The 26,438-nt window shown below is 50.8% G+C and overlaps 1 protein-coding gene across 1 annotated transcript in view; it reads right to left on the bottom strand.

The window, feature by feature from the left end:
• Positions 1 to 19,315, bottom strand: part of LOC139233892 (SRC kinase signaling inhibitor 1-like) — a 363,645-nt gene extending 344,330 nt beyond the window's left edge. Inside the window, exon 1 of the mRNA XM_070864537.1 lies at positions 19,116 to 19,315. Coding sequence (XP_070720638.1) covers positions 19,116 to 19,229 — 114 coding nt within the window. The 5' untranslated portion in view covers positions 19,230 to 19,315. The remainder of the gene's footprint in view (positions 1 to 19,115) is intronic.
• Between the last annotated feature and the right edge of the window lie 7,123 nt (positions 19,316 to 26,438).

Below are 26,438 nucleotides of genomic sequence, written 5' to 3'. Positions count from 1 at the left end.
GCGCATCACCCGCGCCATGACAGGAGCTGACGACTGCTGGACGGACCACCGCCTAATCCGATCCATCATTGACATCAATATAGCTCCAAAGCGGAGGGGGCAGCAGAAGCAGTGCCACAAAAAAGTCAATGCCGGGGCACTTAGAGACCCAGCTACGAGAGCCCTTTACAGCCAGCACCTCACAGCCAATCTTGATGACCCCAAGATGTAGAATGCCCACAGCACTTGGTCTGCCCTCCAGGCTTCCATAACCAGTGCCTGCGAAGAGACACTTGGTCACTCAACCAGAAAACACCAGCACTGGTTTGATGAGAGTGATCAGGAGATTGCAAACGCAGGGCATTTCTGAGCCTCAAGCAACAACCCAACTCAGGAGCAGCAAAGCAACGTTACAGATGGCTCAAGGCTGAGGTCCAACAAAAAATCCTGGACCTAAAGAACAGGTGGTGAATGGAGAAAGCACAGGAGATATAACAACTGGCCCACAGCCATGATATGTGAAGATTCTTCATCGTAGTCAAGGCCACCTACGGTCCAAACTCCCAAGGCCCCACCCCATTCCTGGCCAAGAATGGGGAAACACTCATCAAGGACACCGAGGCTATCAGGGCCCGCTGGAAGGAGCAATCCGAAGATCTCCTCAATCGAGACTCTGCCTTTGACACGAGTGTTCTCGACTCCATCCCGCAGCATGCGACCTGCCATCGCCTCAGTGTAACCCCCAATGTTGCACAAGGTAGGCAAAGCCATAAGACAGCTCACGAACAACAAGGCTACGGGAGCAGATGGAATCCCTGCTGAGGCGCTAAAGTATAGCGGAGAGGCGCTATTGACATGGATACATGACCTCATCTCTCATCTGGAGGGAGGAGAGCATGCCGGGAGATCTGAGAGAGGCAGTGATCATGACCATCTTTAAAAAAGGGGACAAGTCCGACTGCGGCAATTACAGGGGAATCTCCCTGCTATCAGCCACTGGGAAAGTTGTCGCTAGAGTCCTCCTCAACCGTCTTCTCCCTGTAACCGAGGAGCTCCTCCCGGAGTCACAGTGCGGATTTTGTCCCCTACGGGGCACAACGGACATGATCTTTGCAGCGCGACAGCTGCAGGAAAAATGCAGGGAACAGCGCCAGCCCTTATACATGGCCTTCTTCGACCTTACAAAGGCCTTTGACACTGTCAACCGCGAGGGTCCGTTTCAGATGCCCCCAAAAGTTTGTCAACATCCTTCGCCTGCTCCACGACGACATGCAGGCCGTGATCCTTACCAACGGATCCATTACAGACCCAATCCACATCCGGACTGGGGTCAAACAGGGCTGCGTCATCACCCCAACCCTCTTCTCAATCTTCCTTGCTGCCATGCTCCACCTCACAGTCAACAAGCTCCCCGCTGGAGTGGAACTAAACTACAGAACCAGTGGGAAGCTGTTTAACCTTCACTACCTCCAGGCCAGGTCCAAGATCACCCCAACATTCTGAGCCTGAACTCCTGGATACAGTCGACGTATTTACTGAGGCATACGAAAGCATGGGCCTTACGCTAAACATCCGTAAGACAAAGGTCCTCCACCAGCCTGTCCTCGCTGCACAGCACTATCCCCTAGTCATCAAGATCCACGGCACGGCTCTCAACAACGTGGACCATTTCCCATACCTCGGGAGCCTCTTATCAACAAAAGCAGACATTGATGAAGAGATTCAACACCACCTCCAGTGTGCCAGTGCAGCCTTCGGCCGCCTGAGGAAAAGAGTGTTCGAAGACCAGGCCCTGAAATCTACCACCAAGCTCATGGTCGACAGCGCTGTAGTAATACCTGCCCTCCTGTATGGCTCAGAGGCATGGACCATGTACAGTAGACACCTCAAGTCGCTGGAGATATGTCACCAACGAAATCTCCGCAAGATCCTATAAATCCCAAGGGAGGACAGGCACACCAACAGTAGCATCCTTGTCCAGGCCAACATCCCCAGCATTGAAGCCCGGTGCCCAGAATTGGACACAATACTCCAGTGTTTTATACAGGTTCATCATAACTTGCTTATGTTGTTGACCAATCCTCACTCTCTGTGCTCACAATCGCCACTCTATTCTCTCTCCCTCACATTCTTTATCCCCACCCTCCTTTATCCCTCTCTCCCCCCCACTCCACAACCTTACCTCCTCTCTCCCCTATCGTCCTGTTCCCCTGTCACTCTCTTTATCAGATTCCTCTCTAGCCCAGTTAACCCCCTGCCCTTTAACCCTGCAACAGCAGGAGGCCATTCAGCCCCTCGAGCCTGTTCTGCCATTCAATTAGATCATGGCTGGTTCAAATCTTAACTCCACCTACCCACCTTGCTTCTGTAACCCTTAATACCCTTGCTTTAAAAAAATCTATTAATAGCAGTTTTGAAGTTTTCAATTGATGCCCCCCACTCCCCCCCCCCCCGCCCCCCCAGCCTCAACAGCTTTTGTGGGAGAGAGCTCGAAATTTGCATACCCTTTGTGTGAAGAAATGCTTCCTGACATCACCCCCGCCAGCTCTAGGAACAAGAGTACACCATTCAGCCATTTAATTAGATCATGGCTGATCTGCCCCTCAACTCCAGCTTCCTGCCTTAGCTCTATATCCCTCACTGAAACATACACAATTCTTACAGGGCTTGACAGGGTAGATGCAGGGAGGATGTTCCCCCTGGCTGGGGAGTCTAGAATCAGGGGTCACAGTCTCAGAATAAGGGGTCGGCCATTTAGGACTGAGATGAGGAGAAACTTCCTCACTCAGAGGGTGGTGAATCTTTGGAATTCTCTACCACAGAGGGCTGTGGAAGCTCAGTCTTTGAGTGTATTCAAGACGGAGATCGATAGATTTTTGGATATTAAGGGATACAAGGGAAGTGCAGTTGAGGTTTAAGGTCAGCCATAATCTTGTTGAATGGCCGAGCAGGCTCAAGGGGCCGAATGGCCTAATCCTGCTCCTATTTCTTATGTTCTTATGATATCATTACCTAACACAAATCTATCTCAGTCCTGAAAGCTCTGATTGACTCTGGTATCCACAGCCTTTTGGGGGAAGAGAGTTCTAGATTTCCACTACCCTTTGTGAACAAGTGCTTCTTGATTTCGCAACTCACCCTCCACCTTCTCCCAACCTCCCATTCTGCAGCAACTCGCTAAGGCTTCTTCGGCAGCACCTCCCAAACCCGCGACCTCTACCGCCTAGAAGGACAAGGGCAGCAGGCGCATGGGAACACCACCACCTCCACGTTCCCCTCCAAGTCTCACCCTATCCTGATTTGGAAATATATCGGCCGTACCTTCATCGTCGCTGGGTCAAACTCCTGGAACTCCCTCCCTAACAGCTCTGAGGGAGCACCTTCACCACACGGACTGCAGCGGTTCAAGAAGGCGGCTCACCACCACCTTCTTGAGGGCAATTAGGGATGGGCAATAAATGCCGGCCTGGCCAGCGATGCTCACATCCCAGGAACAAATTTAAAAAAAATCTCGCTCCTGATTGGCCTAGCTCTAATTTGATGCTCTCTTGTTCTTGAATCGCCCATCAGAGGAAATAGTTTGTCTCTATCTATTCCACTGTAATGTATTTACTTCATGGGTTCTTTGCTTAAGAATTCATAGCAACACATTGCCATCAAGAACGAGTTGGTTTATTAACAAAGGTTTAACAATCACACTACACAGTACCAGTTCATCCACCAGGCTCACAACTGCATGCCTCATCGTAGAGCCCACAAATACCAACTGGCTGGGGTTTTATTGAGTCTTGTGAACATCACGTGACTGGCTAAGCCACTCACAATGCAACAGCTCTACACTATTTTGGTGAGAACATAAAATCAAATACCACCTTTTGGCAAGGGCACTAGAACCCACAAATTAACAATTTAAACTTTAACAAAACTTAAATCAAATTAAAATTTGGTTGCCGGGGGTGATGATGCACTCCAGTCCCTCCAGCGCCCACTTCTCGCGGAAGGCCGCGAGCGTACCGGTGGACACCGCGTGCTCCATCTCCAGGGACACCCTGGCTCGAATGTAACTGCAGAAGAGAGGCAGGCAGTCCGGCTGAACGACTCCCTCGACCGCCCGCTGCCTGGCCTGGTTAATGGCCACCTTGGCTATGCCCAGGAGTAGTCCTACGAGGAGGCCTTCCGACCTGCCCGCTCCCCTCCGCATAGGGTGCCCAAAGATCAGGAGCGTGGGACTGAAATGCAGCTAGAATTTGAGGAGCAGTCCCTTCAAATAATGGAACAGAGGCTGCAACCTGACACACTCCATATAAACATGGAACACGGACTCTTCCAGACTGCAGAAATTACAGGCGGCCTGGGAGTCCGTGAACCGACTTAAAAACCTATTGCACGGGACTGCTCCGTGCAACACCCTCCAGGCCAAGTCCCCAATAAATAGCAACTGCTCTACAGGTGCATACATTACACCTATCAAATGCTTTTCGCATTTTAGCTTCGGGGATCAGATCACCCCTCAATCTCCTAAACGCAAAAGGAATACGAGACAAGTTTATGCAACTTGGTCTCATAATTTAACCCTCCGCGACCCGGTATCATTCTGGTTGAGCTCAACGCTGCTCATGGGCTTGACTCCTCGTGTGCACGCCATTGGAGATTGATTAGTCATAAAATAATTGCTGTGGAAATGCACCACGACTGGTTTAGACGGGTGGCAGGGTTTCTCAAGGCTCCAAACCTTCTGTCTGGTTGCACTTCGACTCCCTGGAAACATAGTGCTATTGTATCAACAGTCAGCGCACCACCTAAACAAACACTGTCGTGAACAATGAGATGCAGATCAATGGACTGTGGGCACTTGACATACAATGAAGTGTTCGTACAGGTCAGCTCAATACCCCTCAGCTCGATTCTTGTGTGTTGCTTGGGAAGTCTCTGTGTTGGAGCACTGTCTCTCGTGGATCAGGACTAATGAAGTGATCAAACCCCAGTGCCCATGAATGCATGTCTTATTCAAATCAAACCATGTTGGGGATCCTAAACTTTAATCTGGAGTGCTCCCTATCTCTGTAATCTCCTCCAGCCCCATAACCCCCGAGATGTCTGCACTCCTCTAATTCTGCCCTCTTGAGCATCCCTGATTATAATCGCTCAACCATCGGTGGCCGTGCCTTCAGCTGCCTGGGCCCCAAGCTCTGGATCTCCCTCCCTAAACCTCTCTGCCTCTCTACCTCTCTTTCCCCCTTTAAGATGCTCCTTAAAACCTACCTCTTTGACCAAGCTTTTGGTCATCAGCTGTAATTTCTTCTTCTGTGGCTCGGTGTCAAATTTATTTGTTTTGTCTTATAACATTGTTGTGAAGCGCCTTGTGATGTTTTACTACGTTAAAGGTGCTATATACAAGTTGTTGTTGTTGTAGTGGGCCCTTACAACAATAACTTGTATTTATATATAGCGCCTTTAACGTAGTGAAATGTCGCAAGGCGCCTCACAGGAGTATTATGAAATAAAAAGTGTAAAGGAAATCTGGAACTCTCTCCCCCAAAAAACTGTTGAGATTGGGGGTCAATGGAAAATGTCAAAACTGAGATTGATCATTGTTTGGGCAAGGGTATTAAGGGTTACGGAACCAAGGCGGGTAGATGGAGTTAAGCGACAAATCAGCCACGATCTAATTGAATGGCGGAACAGGCTCGAGGGGCTGAATGGCCTCCTCCTGTTCCTATCAACTGTGGAACAGTGCAGCTCAAAAGATTCCGGCAAAGCACCTGAATTTCTGCGGGGTATCAGGCTGAGATAAACAAATTCTTAAACTGTAGCGGCTTCAAGGTTTATTGGGGAACAGGCAGGAAAGTGGAGTTGAGGCCAAGATCAGATCCGCCATGATCTTATTGAATATGGCTCGAGGGGCTGAATCCTACTTTGGTTGCTACTAGAAGGACAAGGGCAACAGGTGCATAGGAACACCATCACCTCAAGTTCCCCTCCCAGTCATACACCATCTTGACTCGGAGATACACCGGCCGTTCCTGCATCATCGCTGGGTCAAAATCCCTGGAATCCCTCCCTAACAGCACTGTGGGAGCACCTTCACCACATGAACTGCAGCGGTTCAAGAAGGCGGCTCACCACCACCTTCTCAAGGCAACGTTTCAGGAAGGCAGTTCACCAAAACCATCTGAAGGGTAACTAGGGACGGGCAATAAATGCCAGCGTGAATGAATAAATAAATAAAAATGTAACTGTGTGTCCACTGGCTGCAATCTCGGATAGATTGGGATTTTCCCTGAGCTGTCTGGTATCATCTCTGCACAGTTTGGTGCTAAAGGCCCTGAATTTGCGGTCGGAGACTTCCCGCGGGCGGATGCCTCCGACCAGCAAAAAATCTACGAAGCTACCTGGTGGTCTGGGAGGTTCAGAGACTTGCGCCCGTGGGGCCTCTCCGTGTAGGCCCGTGTAGAGGCCCATGTATCCCAGAGATACAGGCGCTTTGCAAGCGCCCCTGGGATCACATGGGCCAGCCCAACCAATCAAAGAAGGGGGATCCCCATTCATACTTATGGTGATTCCATATGTATGGAACTTCCATAGGTAGGAATGGGAATATGCCGAAAAATACACATTGACCTCAAATACATTTTAATAAATCACATATTTAAAATTAATCAAAGTGGCATTTCATTAAATATTTGAAAGAAAAATTTAATTTTTTGAGAAATAAATTTACATGTTTTAGAGGGGCTAAAAATAAACTTACTTTATTTCACAGGTTTTTAAATGTATAAACTATTGAAAAGAGTATATTTTTCTGTTCTTTAAAAGTCTTATGCCTGGTAAAAGCAGGCCTTATGCTTTTACCAGGCATAAGAATTTCACGGGCATTCCCTGGGCAGAAGTTGGGCAAATAGCCCCAACTCTCTGCCCGCGGAGACCCTTCTCCCGGGGATGGGTAGAATCTTGACAGATCGCAAGTTCCAGGTTTTAATGCATACACAGAGCATGTCTAAACCCGGAACTTGTGCGGCCCCTAAGGGCTTGTGTGCGCCTCGTACGCACCCATAGGGGCCACAAATTACGGCCCAATCTTTACCTGAATATTATTAAAAATCTTACACTGAGCACAAACTAATGTTGCACAAGCCTTACTGCTGGTCTGGAGCTTTGGTCATATTTCTGTGTCAACAATACCATTGCAATGCCAGCAACAAGCTATTCTAGGTGAGGTAAAAGAGGGGTTAGATGCAAGGAAATGTCCCAACGATGGAGATGCTGACCAGATGGAAAAGGGTGTTGGACATCATGAACGTTAAAAGTTTAACAGTCGAGCTACTTTTGGTGTGAAATTGCCCCTTTTTAGTGCCTCCAGGGGCAGTAACGGGGCACAAGGGCATTTACACCTGGGGGAGGGGGTGCTACCGCCTCCCGGGAAATTGCCCCGGAGGATTGCGGGGTGCTGTCCCGGCAGTGCCATGCGCACCGACCCCTTAACATCCTGCAGGGGAAATTGCCCCGCGGGCCGCAAGACTGACATGGGCAGGTGTCAACGGGTGGACATCCGCTGCTGGGGCATGCCTTAAAGGGGCGGCCTTTAGCGTCTCGGACCACAATTTTTATTTGCCGGCCGACTCTTGCTTCAGCCCGACACTAGCGGCCCTCGTGTTGACCGGGCCGCCATCGTGCAGCCCGGCGCTCTGCTTTGTGTGCCGGGCTGCTGGCCCACTCGATCGCCTCCCTGGTGGCCCAGTGGCGATCACCAAAGGGCCTGCAGAGTGCGCAGCAGCCCTCCCCTTTAATGGAAGACAAGGGACGATGTAGCGCTGGTCTGTTCCGTGCGGCACTGCACTCCGCGCCGTGCTGTCATCCCGGGAATGACCCGAAAAGAAAGCGGAGCACCGGAGACAGTGGGGGGACACTGTGGGGAGACAGAGGGGGAGACAGGGGGAGACAGCGGGGGGATACTGCGGGAAGACAGAGGGGGAGACAGGGGGAGACAGCGGGGGGACACTGTGGGGAGACAGAATAGGGGGGAGACGGGGGGACACAGCAGGGGGACAGAGGGGGAGACAGGGGGAGACAGCAGGGGGACACTGTGGGGGAGACAGAGGGGGAGACAGGGGGGCAGACAGAGGGGGAGACAGGGGGACACAGCAGGGGGACACTGCGGGGAGGCAGGGGGAGACAGCGCGGGAGACAGAGGGAGAGACAGAGGGGGAGACAGAGGGGGAGACAGTGGGGGAGACAGAGCCGGAGACAGAGGGGGAGACGGAGCGGGAGACAGAGGGGGAGACAGACGGGGAGACGGAGCGGGAGACAGAGGGGGAGACAGAGGGGGAGACAGAGCCGGAGACAGAGGGGAAGACAGAGGGGGAGACAGAGGGGGAGACAGAGGGGGAGACAGTGGGGAAGACAGAGGGGGAGACAGAGGGAGAGACAGCGGGGGAGACAGAGGGAGAGACAGCGGGGGAGATAGAGGGGGAGACAGAGCAGAGCCGGAGACAGTGTGGGATACAGAGGGGGAGACAGTGGGGGATACAGAGGGGGAGACAGAACCGGAGACAGCGGGGGAGACAGAGGGGGAGACAGAGCCGGAGACAGAGGGGGAGACAGAGGGGGAGACAGAGGGGGAGACAGAGGGAGAAACAGTGGGAGAGACAGAGGGGGAGACAGAAGGGGAGACAGAGCTGGAGACAGAGGGGGAGACAGTGGGGGAGACAGAGCGGGAGACGGAGCGGGATACAGAGCCGGAGACAGAGGGGGAGACAGGGGGGGAGACAGTGGGGGAGTCAGAGGGAGAGACAGTGGGGGAGACAGTGGGGGAGACAGAGGGAGAGACAGTGGGAGAGACAGAGGGGGAGACAGAAGGGGAGACAGAGCTGGAGACAGAGGGGGAGACAGTGGGGGAGACAGAGCGGGAGACGGAGCGGGATACAGAGCCGGAGACAGAGGGGGAGACAGGGGGGGAGACAGTGGGGGAGACAGAGGGGGTGACAGAGGGGGTGACAGAGCGGGAGATGGAGCGGGATACAGAGCCGGAGACAGAGGGGGAGACAGGGGGGGGAGACAGTGGGGGAGACAGTGGGGGAGACAGAGGGGGAGACAGTGGGGGAGACAGAGGGGGAGACAGTGGGGGAGACAGAGGGGGAGACAGAGGGGGAGACAGAGCCGGAGACAGAGGGGGAGACAGTGGGGGAGACAGAGCCGGAGACAGAGGGGGAGACGGAGCGGGAGACAGAGGGGGAGACAGACGGGGAGACGGAGCGGGAGACAGAGGGGGAGACAGAGGGGGAGACAGAGCCGGAGACAGAGGGGGAGACAGAGGGGGAGACAGAGGGGGAGACAGTGGGGAAGACAGAGGGGGAGACAGAGGGAGAGACAGCGGGGGAGACAGAGGGAGAGACAGCGGGGAGATAGAGGGGGAGACAGAGCCGGAGACAGTGTGGGATACAGAGGGGGAGACAGTGGGGGATACAGAGGGGGAGACAGAACCGGAGACAGCGGGGGAGACATAGGGGGAGACAGAGCCGGAGACAGAGGGGGAGACAGAGGGGGAGACAGAGGGGGAGACAGAGGGGGAGACAGTGGGGGAGACAGAGGGAGAGACAGTGGGGGAGACAGTGGGGGAGACAGAGGGAGAGACAGTGGGAGAGACAGAGGGGGAGACAGAAGGGGAGACAGAGCTGGAGACAGAGGGGGAGACAGTGGGGGAGACAGTGGGGGAGACAGAGCGGGAGACGGAGCGGGATACAGAGCCGGAGACAGAGGGGGAGACAGGGGGGGAGACAGTGGGGGAGACAGAGGGGGAGACAGAGCTGGAGACAGAGGGGGAGACAGAAGGGGTGACAGAGGGGGTGACAGAGCGGGAGATGGAGCGGGATACAGAGCCGGAGACAGAGGGGGAGACAGGGGGGGGAGACAGTGGGGGAGACAGAGGGGGAGACAGTGGGGGAGACAGAGGGGGAGACAGAGGGGGAGACAGAGCCGGAGACAGTGGGGGAGACAGAGGGGGAGACAGTGGGGGAGACAGAGGGGGAGACAGAGCCGGAGACAGTGGGGGAGACAGAGAGGGAGACAGTGGGGGAGACAATGGGGGAGACAGAGGGGGAGACAGAGCCGGAGACAGTGGGGGAGACAGAGCCGGAGACAGAGGGGGAGACAGGGCGAGACAGTGGGGGAGACAGTGGGGGAGACACAGCTGGAGACAGTGCCCGCTTCCTTTGAGAGGCGCACGGCCCAATTACCCGTGGAGGCCGGGATCTCCACACCGGGCACAGGCCGTCCCAGCCCTGGGATGTTACTGCCCCCTATCGGGGCGAGGGGCAGTTTCGAGCCCTTTGTATTTTAAAGCTACAGGTTTTCCTGGGCGTGTTGTAAAAGGACAGCACTGTCAGGCGTCTGATACACACAGGATGACATCGACGTGCCTGAGGAGAAGGCATTGCTTGTTTTTTGAGATGTAAGGTGCTGGAGTAAGGGAATAAGTGTTAGTGATGACATCACCATCAATGGTTAATGTTTAGTTTAAGGTTAATAAATGTAAGGAGTCATCATCATAGGCAGTCCCTCGGAATCGAGGAAGACTTGCTTCCACTCTTAGCATGAGTTCTTAGGTGACTGAACAGTCCAATACAGGAATTACAGTCTCTATCACAGATGGGACAAACAGTGGTTGAGGAAAGGGTGAGCAGGGAGCCTGCTCCTTCCGCTGCCTGCGCTTGTTTTCTGCATGCTCTCGGCGATGAGACTCGAGGTGCTCCGCGCCCTCCCGGATGTGTGGGGAGTAGGTAACCATTAGATACGGGTAACAATTAGTCAAAGATGCTGGAATATGTTACATCAGGAAGTCTCGTGTTGGGGAAATAGTTCTGAGGTAAACGATTGCAAACTGTCTCCATCGATCGTCTGTTCCTGGAGGATTTGGGAAATACATACATCATTTTGACGTTTCCTTTGATGCAGTTACAATATGGTGTATGGAGGAGCAGGGTTCTCAACAGTATTTCAGAGTGTGTTTGAAAGATACAGGAACCAGTAAAGTCACTCTCTATCTGTAGTTAAGACTGATCACCTTTACTGTGCATCAATAAAGTCCGTTTCGTGCTCTCCACTGTGAAGTCTCGAGCTAACTCGAAACGTGTGGTTCTGAACCAGAGGAGAAAGGAGGTTGCTCAACAGAGGGGGTCACTCCCTGTTCCTAGCGTCAGTACCATGGCTGTAGTGATCCCTGCCCTCCTGTATGGCTCAGAGACATGGACCATATATAGTAGACACCTCAAATCACTGGAGAAATACCACCAACGATGTCTCCGCAAGATCCCACAAATCCCCTGGGAGGAGAGACGCACCAACGTTAGTGCCCCCGACCAAGCCAACATCCCCAGCATCGAAGCAGGCCACATTGTCCACACGCCCGACACGAGACCCCCAAAGCAAGCGCTCTACTCGGAACTCCTTCACGGCAAGCGAGCCCCAGGTGGGCAGAAGAAATGTTTCAAGGACACCCTCAAAGCCTCCTTGATAAAATGCAACATCCCCACCGACACCTGGGAATTCCTGGCCAAAGACTGCCCTAAGTGGAGGAAGTGCATCCGGGAGGGCGCTGAGCACCTCGAGTCTCATCGCCGAGAGCATGCAGAAACCAAGGGCAGGCAGCGGAAGGAGCGTGCGGCAAACCAGTCCCACCCACCCTTTCCTTCAACCACTGTCTGTCCCACCTGTGACAGAGACTGTAATTCCCATATTGGACTGTACAGTCACCTGAGAACTCACTTTTAGCGTGGAAGCAAGTCTTAATTGATTTCGAGGGACTGCCTATGATTATGACCATGTCGGGAAGATTCACTCTGATCATTTCGAGCAAAATTGCCAGTCTGTTCCTGTGGAGATTGTCCCACTCTTCCTGAAATGTCACTAACACACAATGAACAGAGGAAACCACATCAAACCGTTCCCCCCACCATCCCAGGTGTCTGAACCATGGAAGACCAACCCAGTGAGTCTCCTGTACAACAACACCCCAAGACGCTTCACAGGAGCATTACAGGACAAAGTATAGGAGAGAGCCACATAAAGAGATATCAGGACAGGTGACCAAAAGCTTGCTCAAAGAGGTAGGTTATCAGCAGCGTCTTGAAGGAGGAAAGAGAGGTAGAGAGGCAAAAAGGTTTAGGCAGGGAGTTCCAGAGCTTGGGGCCTAGGCAACAGAAGGCACGGCCACCAATGGTTGAGCGATTATAATCAGGGATGCTGAAGAGGGCAGAATTAGATGAGCGCAGACATCTCGGGGGGTTGTGGGGCCGGAAGAGGTGACAGAGATAGGGAGGGGCGAGGCCGTGGAGATTTGAAAACAAGGATGAGAATTTTGAAATCGAGGCGTTGCTTAACCTGGAGCCAATGTAGGTCAGCGAGCACAGGGGTGATGGGTGAGCGGGACTTGGTGCGAGTTAGGACACGGGCAGTCGGGTTTTGGATGACCTCAAGTTTACGAGGGTAGAATGTGGGCGGCCAGCCAGGAGTGTTTTGAAGTAGTCAAGTCTAGAGGTAACAAAGGCATGGATGAGGGTTTCAGCAGCAGATGAGCTGAGGCAAGGGCAGAGACGGGCGATGTTATGGGCAATATACTAATTTAGGGTCAGGGTTAGGGTTAGGCCTATTCCAGAAACATATTCAATTGATCCTATTCCTATCGCGTGTACCATTAAGAGAATTGGATAACTGCTTGAAGGGAAAAAAAATTACAGGGCTAAGGGAAAAGTGCAGGGGAGTGGGATTGATCGGATCGTTCCACCAAAGAGCCGGCACAGACACGATGGGCCCAATGGCCTCGTTCCATGCTGCATCGTTCTATGAGAGAGTGCGACAGCTGAGTTGTGGGTTTGGTGTTAAATTTGGTGGAGGATGTTCAGAGCACCTGGTTTTCACTGCCCTGCCCCCGCCCTGCCCCCTCTGCGCCCCTCCCCTCCCCCACTCCTCCCCCGCCTGAGGCCACCGCATCACAAGACGGTGACAGGCCTCAGCGGAAACTCTCCTGCCGTTTGCAAGTGCTCACTGCATACATCACCGGCCCAGCACAGGTATCCTCCGTCAATAGCATCGCATCCGGGGGCCACACCTGTGCTGCTCAGGTGACAGGTGGAGGCAAGTGAAGTCTCACCTTTATTTCTGGAGTGAGATACATCGCCGTTTCTCACCAAGGATGTGTGAGCCGATCACGTTGCAAGACACAGACGTTACAAGGAGCTCAAAACGGAATGAAAGGAGTCACGAATGTTTGAATGTTACATGAGCCCGATGATGGGTTGTAGTCATCTCCGAGACCATTTATGCTAATTATTTCAAATGGCTATCCCTAGTAACACCCTAGTAAGGGTGTCTACTGTGGCTCAGTTGGTCAATAGGCTGTAAGTTCAAACCCCACTCCAGGGACTTGAGCACAAAACCTAGACTATACTGCCTGTGCAGTACTGAGGGAGAGCCGCACTGTCGGAGGGGCAGTACTGAGGGAGAGCCGAACTGTCGGAGGGGCAGTACTGAGGGAGTGCCACACTGTCGGCGGGACAGTACTGAGGGAGAACTGCACTGTTGGAGGGGCAGTACTGAGGGAGAGCTGCACTGTCGGAGGGGCAGTACTGAGGGAGAGCTGCACTGTCGGAAGGGCAGTACTGAGGGAGAACTGCACTGTCGGAGGGTCAGTACTGAGGGAGTGCTGCACTGTCGGAGGGACAGTACTGAGGGAGAGCTGCACTGTCGGAGGGGCAGTACTGAGGGAGAGCTGCACTGTCGGAAGGGCAGTACTGAGGGAGAACTGCACTGTCGGAGGGTCAGTACTGAGGGAGTGCTGCACTGTCGGTGGGGCAGTACTGAGGGGGCGCTGCACTGTCGGTGGGGCAGTACTAAGGGAGCGCCGCACTGTTGGAGGGGCAGTACTGAGGGAGCGCCGCATTGTCGGTGGGGCAGTACTAAGGGAGCGCCGCACTGTTGGAGGGGCAGTACTGAGGGAGCGCCACATTGTCGGAGAGGCAGTACTGAGGGAGTGCTGCACCGTTGGAGGGGCAGTACTGAGAGAGTGCTGCACTGTCTGAAGGACAGTACTGAGGGAGCGCCGCACTGATGGAGGGGCAGTACTGAGGGAGCGCTCCACTGTTGGAGGGCCAGTACTGAGGGAGTGCTGCACTGTCGGAGGGGCAATACTGAGGGAGTGCTGCACTCTGGAGGGACAGTACTGAGGGAGCGCCGCACTGTCGGAGGGGCAGTACTGAGGGTGTGCTGCACTGTTGGAGGTGCCGTCTTTTGGATGAGACATTAAACAGAGGCACCAGGCATCTGCTCTCTTCAAAATGGCACTTTTCAAAGATGAGCAGGGGAATTCTTACTGGTGTCCTGGTCAATATTTACCCCTCAACCAGCAGATGATCTAATCATTTATCTCATTGCTGTTTGTGGGAGCTTGCTGTGCGCAAATTGGCTGCCGCGTTTCCCACATTACAACAGTGACTACACTCCAAAAGTACTTCATTGGCTGTAAAGTGCTTTGGGACATCCTGAATTCATGAAAGGTGCTATATAAATGTAAGTTCTTTCTTTTTTTTAATTCATATCATGCCTTCCCAAATCTCCTTTTGATTTTTTAACCACTTTGGCTAACTTGTGCAAATATCTCCTGTCCATGTGTAGGGTGGTTAATCAAGGGATGTATCAGAGGCAAGGATAATTCTGTGCTCACCGACTATCCACATATGCAGAAATTCTAGTAGAGGTCATAAGAATATAAGAAATAGGAGCAGGGGTTGGCCATTTGGGCCCTCGAGCCTGCTCCGCCATTCAATGAGATCGTGGCTGATCCGATCATGGACTCAGCTCCACTTCCCCGTAACCCTTGAAAGGAGGGGAGATATGGGGTGAGGCAGATGCGCACTGACGTCACCACTGATCCACTGCCGAGTGACAGCGGCGGAGAATCCATCTCGCCCCCACCTCCGCCCCTCACCAGCACTTCCCGCCGCACCTCCGCCCCCATCATGACCAACTTCCTGTCCGCTTAAAAAAAAAGGACAGAGACCTGAATTTCGGGAAAGAGGTGACCTCATCGACAATGGCAGTAAGAACATTTTGATGAAGGTCGGTGGGTGCATCAGGTTACCAGCGGGATTGAATTTCAACCCCGATCATAGAAACATAGAAACATAGAAATTAGGTGCAGGAGCAGGCCATTCGGCCCCTCGAGTCTGCACCGCCATTCAATAAGATCATGGCTGATCATTCAACCTCAGTAACTCTTTCCTGCTTTCTCTCCATACCCCTTGATCCATTTGGCTATAAGGGTCACATCTAACTTCCTTTTGAATATAGCTAACGAACTGGCCTCAACAGCTTTCTGCGGTAGAGAATTCCACAGGTTAACCACTCTCTGAGTGAAGAAGTTTCTCCTCATCTCGGTCCTAAATGGCTTACCCCTTATTCTTAGACTGTGACCCCTGGTTCTGGAACTCCCCAGCAACGGGAACATTCTTCCTGCCTCTAACCTGTCCAATCCCATCAGAATATTATATGTTTCTATGAGATCCCCTCTCATTCTTCTAAACTCCAATGGATACAAGCCCAGTTGATCCAGTCTCTCCTCATATGTCAGTCCTGCCATCGCAGGAATCAATCTGGTGAACCTTCGCTGTACTCCCTCAATAGCATGAATGTCCATCCTCAGATTAGGGGACCAAAACTGCACACAATATTCCAGATGTGGCCTCACCAAGGCTCTGTACAACTGCAGTAAGACCTCCCTGCTCCTATACTCAAACCTTCTAGCTATGAAGGCCAACATGCCATTTGCCTTATTCACCACCTGCTGTACCTGCATGTCAAACTTCAATGACTGATGTACCATGACACCCAGGTCTCGTTGCACCTCCCCTTTTCCAAATCTGCCACCATTCAGATAATATTCTGTCTTCCTGTTTTTGCCACCAAAGTGGATAACCTCACATTTATCCACATTATACTGCATCTGCCATGCATTTGCCCACTCACCTAACCTGTCCAAGTCATCCTGCAGTCTCTTAGCATCCTCCTCACAGCTCACACCGCCACTCAGCTTAGTGTCATCTGCAAACTTGGAGACATTACATTCAATTCCTTCATCTAAATCATTGATGTATATTGTAAATAGCTGGGGTCCCAGCACCGAACCCTGCGGCACCCCACTGGTCACTGCCTGCCATTCTGAAAAGGACCCATTTATCCCGACTCTCTGCTTCCTGTCTGCCAACCAATTCTCTATCCACGTCAATACATTACCCCCAATACCATATGCTTTAATTTTGCACACCAATCTCTTGTGTGGGACCTTGTCAAAAGCCTTTTGGAAGTCCAAATACACCACATCCACTGGTTCTTCCTTGTCCACTCTACTAGTTACATCCTCAAAAAATTCTAGAAGATTTGTCAAGCATGATTTCCCTTTCATAAATCCATGCTGACTTGGACTGATCCTGTCACTGCTTTCCAAATGCACTGCTATTTCATCTTTAATAATTGATTCCAACATTTTCCCCACTACTGATGTCAGGCTAACCTGTCTATAATTACCCGTTTTCTCTCTCCCTCCTTTTTTTAAAAAGTTGTGTTACATTAGCTACCCTCCAGTACATAGGAACTGATCCAGAGTCGATGAACTGTTGGAAAATGATCACCAATGCATCCACTATTTCTAGGGCCACTTCCTTAAGTACTCTGGGATGCAGCCTATCAGGCCCTGGGGATTTATCGGCCTTAAATCCCATCAATTTCCTTAACACAATTTCCTGACTAATAAGGATCTCCTTCAGTTCCTTCTTTTCGCTAGACCCTCGAACCCCTAGTATTTCCAGAAGGTTATTTGTGTCTTCCTTAGAGAAGATAGATCCAAAGTATTTGTTCAACTGGTCTGCCATTTCTTTGTTCCCCATTATAAATTCACCTGATTCTGTCTGCAAAGGACCTACGTTGGTCTTCACTAATCTTTTTCTCTTCACATATCTACAGAAGCTTTTGCAGTCAGTTTTTATGTTCCCTGCAAGCTTCCTCTCATACTTTATTTTCCCCCTCCTAATTAGACCCTTTGTCCTCCTCTGCTGAATTCTAAATTTCTCCCAGTCCTCAGCTTTGCTGCTTTTTCTTGCCGATTTATATGCCTCTTCCTTGGATTTAACACTATCCCTAATTTCCCTTGTTAGCTACAGTTGAACCACCTTCTCCTTTTTATTTTTACTCTAGACAGGGATGTACAATTGTTGAAGTTTATCCATGTAATCTATAAATGTCTGCCATTGCCTATCCACTGTCAACCCTTTAAGTATCATTTGCCAGTCTAGTCTAGCCAATTCATGTCTCATACCATCGAAGTTACCTTTCCTTAAGTTCAGGACCCTAGTCTCTGAATTAACTGTGTCACTCTCCATTTTAATAAAGAATTCTACCATATTATGGTCACTCTTCCCCAGGGGGCCTTGCACAAGATTGCTAATTAGTCCTCTCTCATTACACAACACCCAGTCTCGGATGGCCAGCTCTCTAGTTGGTTCCTCGACATATTGGTCTAGAAAGCCATCTTCAGCCCCCGACACAAACTCCGCTCCTTCACTGCCAATTCCACCTCCTCTCCAGACACTGTCTCAGACTGAGCCAGACAGTCTGCAACCTCCGTGTCCTGATCGATCCCGAGCCGAGTATTCGGCCCAGATCTTCACCATCACAAAGACCGCTAGTGCCAGTTACCCAACATTGTCTTCTCCGAAACCCCTCCGCTCATCTGCTGCTGAAACCCTCATCCCATGGCTTCCTCACCTCGACTATCCCACGGCTCTGCTGGCCGGCATCCCATCCGCTACCCGCCATAAACTCGTGCTCATCCAAGACTCTGCTGCCCGTGTCCTACCCTGCAGCAAGTCCCACCCTGCACCAAGTCCCGTCCACCCATCTCTCCTGTCCTTGCTGGCCTGCATTGGCTTCTGGCCTCCCCAACACCTCAAATCTAAAGTGCCCATCCTCAGGGGGCTCCTTCAATGCTTTGCCTGTCCCTATCTCTTTAACTTGCTCCAGACCGACACAGTCCCCAGGACTCTCCCTTCCTCTAACTCTGGCCTCCTGTGCATACCCCCTCCCCCTTCCTTCACTCCACCATTGGCGGCCGTGCCTTGGGAAAGTTTTCTACATTAAAAGGTGCTCTTTAAATGCAAGTTAAGTTTCTATTGGGCAGTTGAGAATTTTAATCTAATTAAGGGATGTTAGTTTTTCTTTTAAAGTTATTCGTTCACGGGATGTGGGCATCACTGGCAAGGCCAGCATTTACTGCCCATGCGAAGATGGTGGTAAGCCACCATTTCAGAGGGCAATTAAGAGTCAACCACAGTGCTGTGGTTCTGGAGTCACATATAGGCCAGACTGGGTAAGGGCAGCAGATTTTCTTCCCGAAAGGACATTAGTGAACCAGATGGGTTTTTACAACAATTCTGTAGTTTCCAGTTACCCTTATTGATACTAGCTTTTTTTTTTAAAATTCCAAATTCAATTTATTAATTGAATTTAAATTCCCCTGTTGTTGTGGAGGGATTTGAACTCTTGTTCTGTGGATTATTAGCCCAGACCCTTGAATTACTAACCCAGTAACATAACCACTGTGCTACTGTTCCCCATAGCACCGTAGAGCAGCAACAAGCACTCCCAGGTCAGCTACAACAGGGATTGGACACTCTCTTGACTGTGTCCCGACAATATATCTTCGTGGACATGCTCAGAGGAGCATCCGTTATTTCACGTCATGCTAGTGGCCTCTGATGAGGGAGGGTTTAGGACACAGATATCAGCATTTTTGTCCTATGAAGTCATGGCCACAATGAGTTGGGTTCACCCGACACCAAACTCTTTCACTTTGGGCTCGAACAGTACCAGAGAGAGAAGACTTTATCCCATTAATCTGGGTTCAGCTTCGGTCCCAGATAAAGGGAACAGGGTATTAACTCTCTGGGGCTACCCAGTCCCCATTCTGAAGCTGTTTTAAAATACAACTTTTAAGTTGCAAGGGTTGATTTAATGGCTTGGCTGTACCAACGTTCCTGGTCCCATGCTCAACCGGAGGCATTTGATACGTGGGGAGATAGATATTGTGGTTGTACCTGTTCTCTGAGCCGTTCTTGCTGTCCGCGGATTGCCGTGGCGTGGTGAGGGTACTTGTGCTTCAGGTGATCGAGGAAGGCTTCCCTTTTCCTCTCCATGTCCGACTTCTGCATGCCGGTGAGCGCCTCCAGGCTCTGTGCCGCAATCACCGTGTGCCGGCGCTCGGAGGTGTGAACGAGGCCCACGTTGGAGAAGCGGCGGGTCCCGTTCCCCAGGGTCCGGTATTCCCTGGGGTACTCGGCATCGTCGGCGGAGATCATGTGCGCGCTGGACTTGTCCGAGTCTGCAGAGGAACAACAGGAGCGTGTGTCAACAACAATTCACATTCGCATAACTCAACAGGTTGGGCCTCAGTGTCGCGTCCGAGTCCGGGCCACCGCACTTTGGGAAGGATGTCGAGGCCTCGGGGAGGGTGCGGAGGCAGTTGACCAGTCGATAAAGTAAATAAGGATAAACTGTTTCCACCGACAGGAGGGTTGGTAACCAGAGGACACAGATCGAAGTAAATTGGCAAAAACGCTAGAGGGGAGACGAGAAATGTATTTACTCAGCGAGTTATGATCTGGAATGCGCTGCCTGAAAGAGGTGGTGGGAGCAGATAAAATAGCGACTTTTGAAAGGGAATTGGGATAAATACTTAAAAAGGAAAGGTTTGCAGGGCTGTGGGGAAAGTGCAGAGGGAGTGGGACTAATCGGATTGCTCTTTCAGAGAGCCGGCACAGGCATGATGGGCCGAATGGCTGTATCATTCTCTGATTACAACAGTGACCTCACTTCAAAAATACTTCATTGGATGTCCTGAGGTCTTGCAAGGCGCTATATAAATGCAAGTCTTTCTTGACCACAGAAGCCCATTGGGCTGGGTCGCTACTTTTGTTGGTGTGTTCGAGCAAGTGTTGGGAACCCCTCTTCCGTCTGATATCAGCTGCTCTGTCTATTGGGGCTTTGCTAAGGTGTTCGTCAGGTTTGACAGATTGAATGGTTAATGGACTGTCTGATCGATTGCAGCATAGCTGCTGTCCTCAGTATCAGCTGTGGCTCAGTGGGTAGCACTCTCGCCTCTGAGTCAGGAGGTTGTGGGTTTGTAGTCCCACTCTAGGGGCTTGAATACCAAAATCTGGGCTGACACTCCAGTGCAGTGCTGAGGGAGTGCTGCACTGTCGGAGATGCTGTCTTTCAGATGCAGATGTTAAACTGAGGCCCTGTCTACCCTCTCAGGTGGATGTAAAAGATCACATGGCAGTATTTCCCAGAGCAGGGGAGTTGTGTCTGGGGCCAATATTTATTCCTCAATCAAAAAAACAGATTATCTTGTCATTATCACACTGCTGTTTGTGGGACCTTGCTGTGTGCAAATTGGCTGCCGCGTTTCCCACATTACAACAGTGACCGTACTTCATTGGCTGTAAAGCGCTTTGGGGCATTCGGTGGTCATGAAAGGCGCTATATAAATGCAAGTCTTTCTTTCTTTCTCTCAGGGAGAACATCAAGACTGTGGAAGAATGACTGCCATTTGAGGCAGGGAGTGAAGAGACATTTAAGAACATAAGAAGCAGGAGTAGGCCATATGGCCCCTCGAGCCTGCTCCGCCATTCAATACAATCATGGTTGATCTGATCATGGACTCAGCTCCACTTCCCCACCTGCTCCCCATAACCCCTTATTCCCTTATTGTTTAAGAAACTGTCTATTTCTGTCTTAAATTTATTCAATGTCCCAGCATCCACAACTCTCTGAGGCAGCGAATTCCACAGATTTACAACCCTCAGAGAAGAAATTTCTCCTCATCTCAGTTTTAAATGGGCAGCCCCTTTTTTCTAAGATCATGGCCTCTAGTTCTAGTCTCTCCAATCAGTGGAAACATCCTCTCTGCATCCACCCTGTCAAGCCCCCTCATAATCTTATACGTTTCGATAAGATCACCTCTCATTCTTCTGAATTCCAATGAGTAGAGGCCCAACCTACCCAACCTTTCCTCATAAGTCAACCCCCTCATCCCCGGAATCAACCTAGTGAACCTTCTCTGAACTGCCTCAAAAGCAAGTATATTCTTTCGTAAATATGGAAACCAAAACTGCACGCAGTATTCAAGGTGTGGCCTCACCAATACCTTCAGCAAGACTTCCCTGCTTTTATACTCCATCCCCTTTGCAATAAAGGCCAAGATACCATTGGCCTTCCTGATCACTTGCTGTACCTGCATACTAACCTTTTGTGTTTCATGCACAAGTACCCCCAGATCCCTCTGTACTGTGGCACTTTGCAATCTTTCTCCATTTAAATAATAACTTGCTCTTTGATTTTTTTTTCTGCCAAAGTGCATGACTTCACACTTTCCAACATTATACTCCATCTGCCAAGTTTTTGCCCACTCACTTAGCCTGTTTATGTCCTTTTGCAGATTTTTTGTGTCCTCCTCACACATTGCTTTTCCTCCCATCTTTGTATTTCACCAGCTGACACATGCTTTACCCACAGCGAGGCCTCACCAGATTCGGGGATTGCAACTTTTTGCATCTGGTAGCCAAGTTCTGCTACCCAGCGAGTGTCAGCATGCCCCCCTCCCCCGTACCCCAGAGACAACCCCTGGGAGCGTCAGCACCCCCTCCCCCCGCGCCCCCCCCCCGAGACAACTCCTGATGTCAGTGAGGTGATTCCGCGTAACATCTTGCCATCCTCATTAACCAAGATTCATTTCTTGCTGATATTTTGCCTCGAGCTAAAGCAGCTTTCCAGCTTTTATAAATTACCTATAATTGTGGTTGTAAATTGCTGACTAAATATAGGTCTGACCAACTTGCTCACAAGTCCCATGTAGCACCATTTACTTGCACACTTTTCTCTCTCGCCCTGACTACAATCACTCCCACTCTAATAATAAACCAGCCACAAACTCACCAAGCTCCCTTGCTCTATAATTCTCACACCTAACACCCTCCCTCGCTGCCTCTAGAGTGTGCTATTGGAGGTTAGAACCATGCGATTCATGCTGTTTCCCAGAATTAAATGATTTAACCGCGAACTGGATAAATTGCCGATCCACTGAGATAAGATCAGTCCCTTACATATATCTGGTTTGTGCTCGTCAGAGCCGGATAAGAAGAAACAGCTCCTGAGACTTAAAATATCCTCTTAATAAAAAAAATAAGGTTCTGAAAATAAATGGCATCTGAAAAGAGGAAAGACAGGTTAACCCTCAAGACATTTTCCCAGAACTCAGGGTGTCTACCCTAAGCATTGGCTTCTCTCTTCAGACGCTGATGGAGTGACTGGCCTCGAAATTCATTGTGGGCAGTGGTGGAAAACTGTCGGTATCGCACCGGCCGCCTGTTGTACACAGTGCCTGGTATTTAATCCCATTGCAGTCGACGGAACTGGTTATAAGAACATAAGAATTAGGAGCAGGAGTAGACCATTTGGCCCCTGGATCCTGCTCCGCCATTTAATGGCTGATCTTCTACCTCAACTCCACTTTCCTGCCCGATCCCCATATCCCTTGATTCCCTTAATATCCAAAAATCTATCGATCTCTGTCTTGAATAAACTCAAAGATTGAGCCCCCACAGCCCTCTGGGGCAGAGAATTCCAAAGATTCACCACCCTCTGAGTGAAGAAATTTCTCCTCATCTCAGTCCTAAATGGCCGACCCCTTATTCTGAGACTGTGACTCCTGATTCCAGACTCCCCAGCCGGAGGAAACATCCTCCCTGCATCTACCCTGTCAAGCCCTGTAAGAATGATTTATGTTTCAATGAGATCACCTCTCATCCTTCTAAATTCTGGAGAATATAGTCCAAGTCTACTCCATCTCTCCTCATATGACAATCCCCCCATCCCAGGAATCAGTCTGGTGAACCTTTGTTGCATTCCCTCTATGGCAATAGGTAAGGAGACCAAAACTGTACACAATACTCCAGGGGTGGTCTCACCAAGGCCCTATATAATTGCAATAAGGCTTCTTTACCCTTATACTAAAAAATCCTCTTGTAATAAAGGCCAACACACCATTTGCTTTCCTAATTGCTTGCTGTACCTGCATGTTAATCTTTAGTGATTCGTGTACAAGGACAGCCAGGTCCCTCTGAACACCAATATTTCCCAGTCTCCCACCATTTAAAAAATACTCTGCTTTTCTATTTTTCCTGTCAAAGTGGAGAACTTCACATTTTTCTGGGCGCTGCGTATAACGGGCGGCCGATGGGAAACTGCCTCGGCCCGCGTTGAACTTCGAGGCCGCTGTCTATTGGTTATCACAAGTCCGTTTCTATTGGTCCAGACCGTAGCTTCTTTTAGCCCACACACCAGAATAGGTTAATGCAATCCCATCACATAAATCCAGACCATGATTTCTGTGAGCCACACAGTCAGACAGGTTAATGTTACACAGTCCAGTGCACAGATTCCAGTCCACGGTTTCCGCAGCCCTGCACTGTATTTATTTTGACTAAGATAGCAATATTTCACAGAGCATTAAGTGCTTCCAGGAGATTTCTCTCTTCACACAAGAGTGATTTGGCACGGAGATGAGAGAAGCTGGCTGGGAGTGGTGCGGGCGGGTGGGGGTGTGGGGAGGGGGGAGTGGGGGAGTGCGGGGTGGGGAGGGGGAGTGGGGGTGCGGGGCGGGGGTGTGGGGAGGGGGGAGACATTAGGAACTAAGAATTAAGGTGGGGCAGGAACACGGCTCGGTGTCAGCAGCCAGAGAAAGAGCTGAGATGCCAAACTGGCCTTACTGTGGGCATGTTCAGGATAACAGAATGCTGAGCGCTGGCCTATTGATTTCTTTTACACAAGTGAGGAGAAGCACATCATTCGCGAGTGATTAAGGAGTGTTCGAGTTCTGTACAACAGCAACCTACAGTTCTGTAGCGCTCATCGTGGAGAGAGCAACATCTCAGGAGCGTTTTAGAGCAAGACTGAGGCCGTCCAGGCGAGGAGAGTGGGAGGGAGGGGGTCACCAATGCACGGTCAAGGAGATTTGTGAGTACAGGGTAGGAGGCGGGGAGTGGGCTGGTTGGACGTCCTCCTCATAGGACTGTTCCTGGGCATGGTGGCCATTAACCGGTCCAGGCAGCGGGCGGTCGAGGGGAACGTTCAGCCCGACTGCCTGCCTCTCTTCCGCGCCTACACCTGAGCCAGGGTGTCCCTGGAGACGGAGCACGCGGTGTCCACCGGTACGCTCGCGGCCTTCCGCGAGAGGTGGGCGCCGGAGGGACTCGAGTGCATCATTTCAACTGGGAACAGAATTTTAATTTGATTTGATTTGACAAAGGTTCCTTTTAATTTCCAACTGTTACATTGTGGGTTTTGGCGCCCTCAAAAAAAAAAGTGGGGCACTTGATTTAAAGTTGATTGAAAGTTACTTTTTTTTTAAAAAAGAGGCGGGGTGAGAGGCTTCGGGACTCTGGGTTGGAGTTTCAGAGGATGGGTCAACAGTTGCTGCAAGAACAGGTGGAGGGGGCAAGGGTGGGGCTCGAGTGCACTGGCTTTAGAGGCCGAGGTTAATGATTGGGTGCAGCAAGACCACGGAGGGGTTTGACCAATCATTTCCCAGCCGGCACGGACCCGACGGGCTGAACGGCCTCCTTCTGTGCTGTGACCATTCTACCAGCTGCGGGGTCGTCATATGACCTCCAGCCACACCGCCCCCACACTCCCGCCATTGGTCGCCCGGCAATCCATCCTGGCGAGGTCTGGAACTCACTGCCTGAAATGGTCAACAACCAGGGGGCATAGATTTAACGTAATTGGTGGGAGGTTTAGAGATGATTTGAAGGGAAATTCTTTCACCCAGAGGGTGGTGGGGGTCTGGAACTCACGGCCTGAAAGGGTGGTAGAGGCAGAAGCCCTCACCACATTTAAAAAGTACTTGGATGTGCACCTGAAGTGCCGTAACCTACAGGGCTACGGACCGAAAGCTGGAAAGTGGGATTAGGCTGGATAGCTCTTTGTCGGCCGGTGCGGACACGATGGGCTGAATAGCCTCCTTCAGTGCTGTAAATTTCTATGATTCTACGATATTTTTACAACTGATAAATAAAAATATTCCAAAACAATTAAAAAAAACAATGTTTTAATGACCTTCTGATAGTTCTCCCGGGATGCTCACAGCATCACAGTGTCTGTGTTTGATCCCGGGAGACCCAGGCTATCCTGGAGGATGGGTATTTAACCCTATAACGCCACTCCTCAGGGTAGCAGATGGCAGCTAGTGTGTGTTGTGGATTTGGGCTTGAAAAATATCGTCAGAAATAGGAGCAGGAGTAGGCCATTTGGCCCCTCGAGCATGCTCCACCATTCAATAAGATCATATCCGCCCTCCTGTCTTGGTCATAGACCGCCCTAAGCGGAGGATGTGCATTCGGGAGGGTGCTGAGCTCCTCGAGTATCGCCGCCGAGAGCATACAGAAATCGGGCGCAGGCAGCGGAAGGAGCGTGCGGCAAACCAGATTCCCTGCCCACCCTTCCCCTCAACCACTGTCTGTCCCATCTGTGACAGAGACTGTGGTTCTCGTATTGGACTGTACAGTCACCTAAAAACTCATGCTAAGAGTGGAAGCAAGTCTTCCTCGATCCCGAGGGACTGCCTATGATGATGAGGATGAGTTGTTTGATCAAAAATACTGATTGAAGAAAAATCATTGCCTTTATATCTGTGCCTTTATTGAGCTACCATGTTATAATCTACTGATTCATTTTGGGCCCTAATGGCCTTTCCTAGTCCTGCACTTTGCACTAAATGGATGATAGACTTAGCTCCAGGACTAGGCTCCCTCTGCTGGATTCACATGCAATTACACAATACTGTCTTAAATCATAAGAACATAAGAATTAGGAGCAGGAGTAGGCCATGCGACCCATCGAGCCTGCTCTGCCATTCAATAAGATCATGGCTGATCTTCTACCTCAACTCTACTTTCCTGCACTATCCCCATATCCCTTGGTTTTCTTAATATCCAAAAATCTATCGATCTCTGTCTTGAATATATTCATTGACTGAGCCTCCACAGCCCTCTGGGGCACAGAATTCCAAAGACTCACCACCATCTGAGTGAAGAAATTTCTCCTCATCTCAGTCCTAAATGGCCGACCCCTTATTCTGAGATGGTGACCCCTGGTTCTAGACTCCCCAGCCAGGGGAAACATCCTCCCTGCATCTACCCTGTCAAGCCCTGTAAGAATTGTGTGTGTTTCAATGAGATCACCTCTCATTCTTCTAAACTCCAGAGAATATAGGCCTAGTCTACTCAGTCTCTCCTCATCGAACAATCCCCCCATCCCAGGAATCAGTCTGGTGAACCTTCGTTGCACTCCCTCTATGACAA

This window comes from Pristiophorus japonicus, chromosome 21, assembly GCF_044704955.1.
Source record: "Pristiophorus japonicus isolate sPriJap1 chromosome 21, sPriJap1.hap1, whole genome shotgun sequence".
Classification (NCBI taxonomy): domain Eukaryota; kingdom Metazoa; phylum Chordata; class Chondrichthyes; family Pristiophoridae; genus Pristiophorus; species Pristiophorus japonicus.
This window is presented reverse-complemented; position numbering and strand designations above follow the sequence as displayed.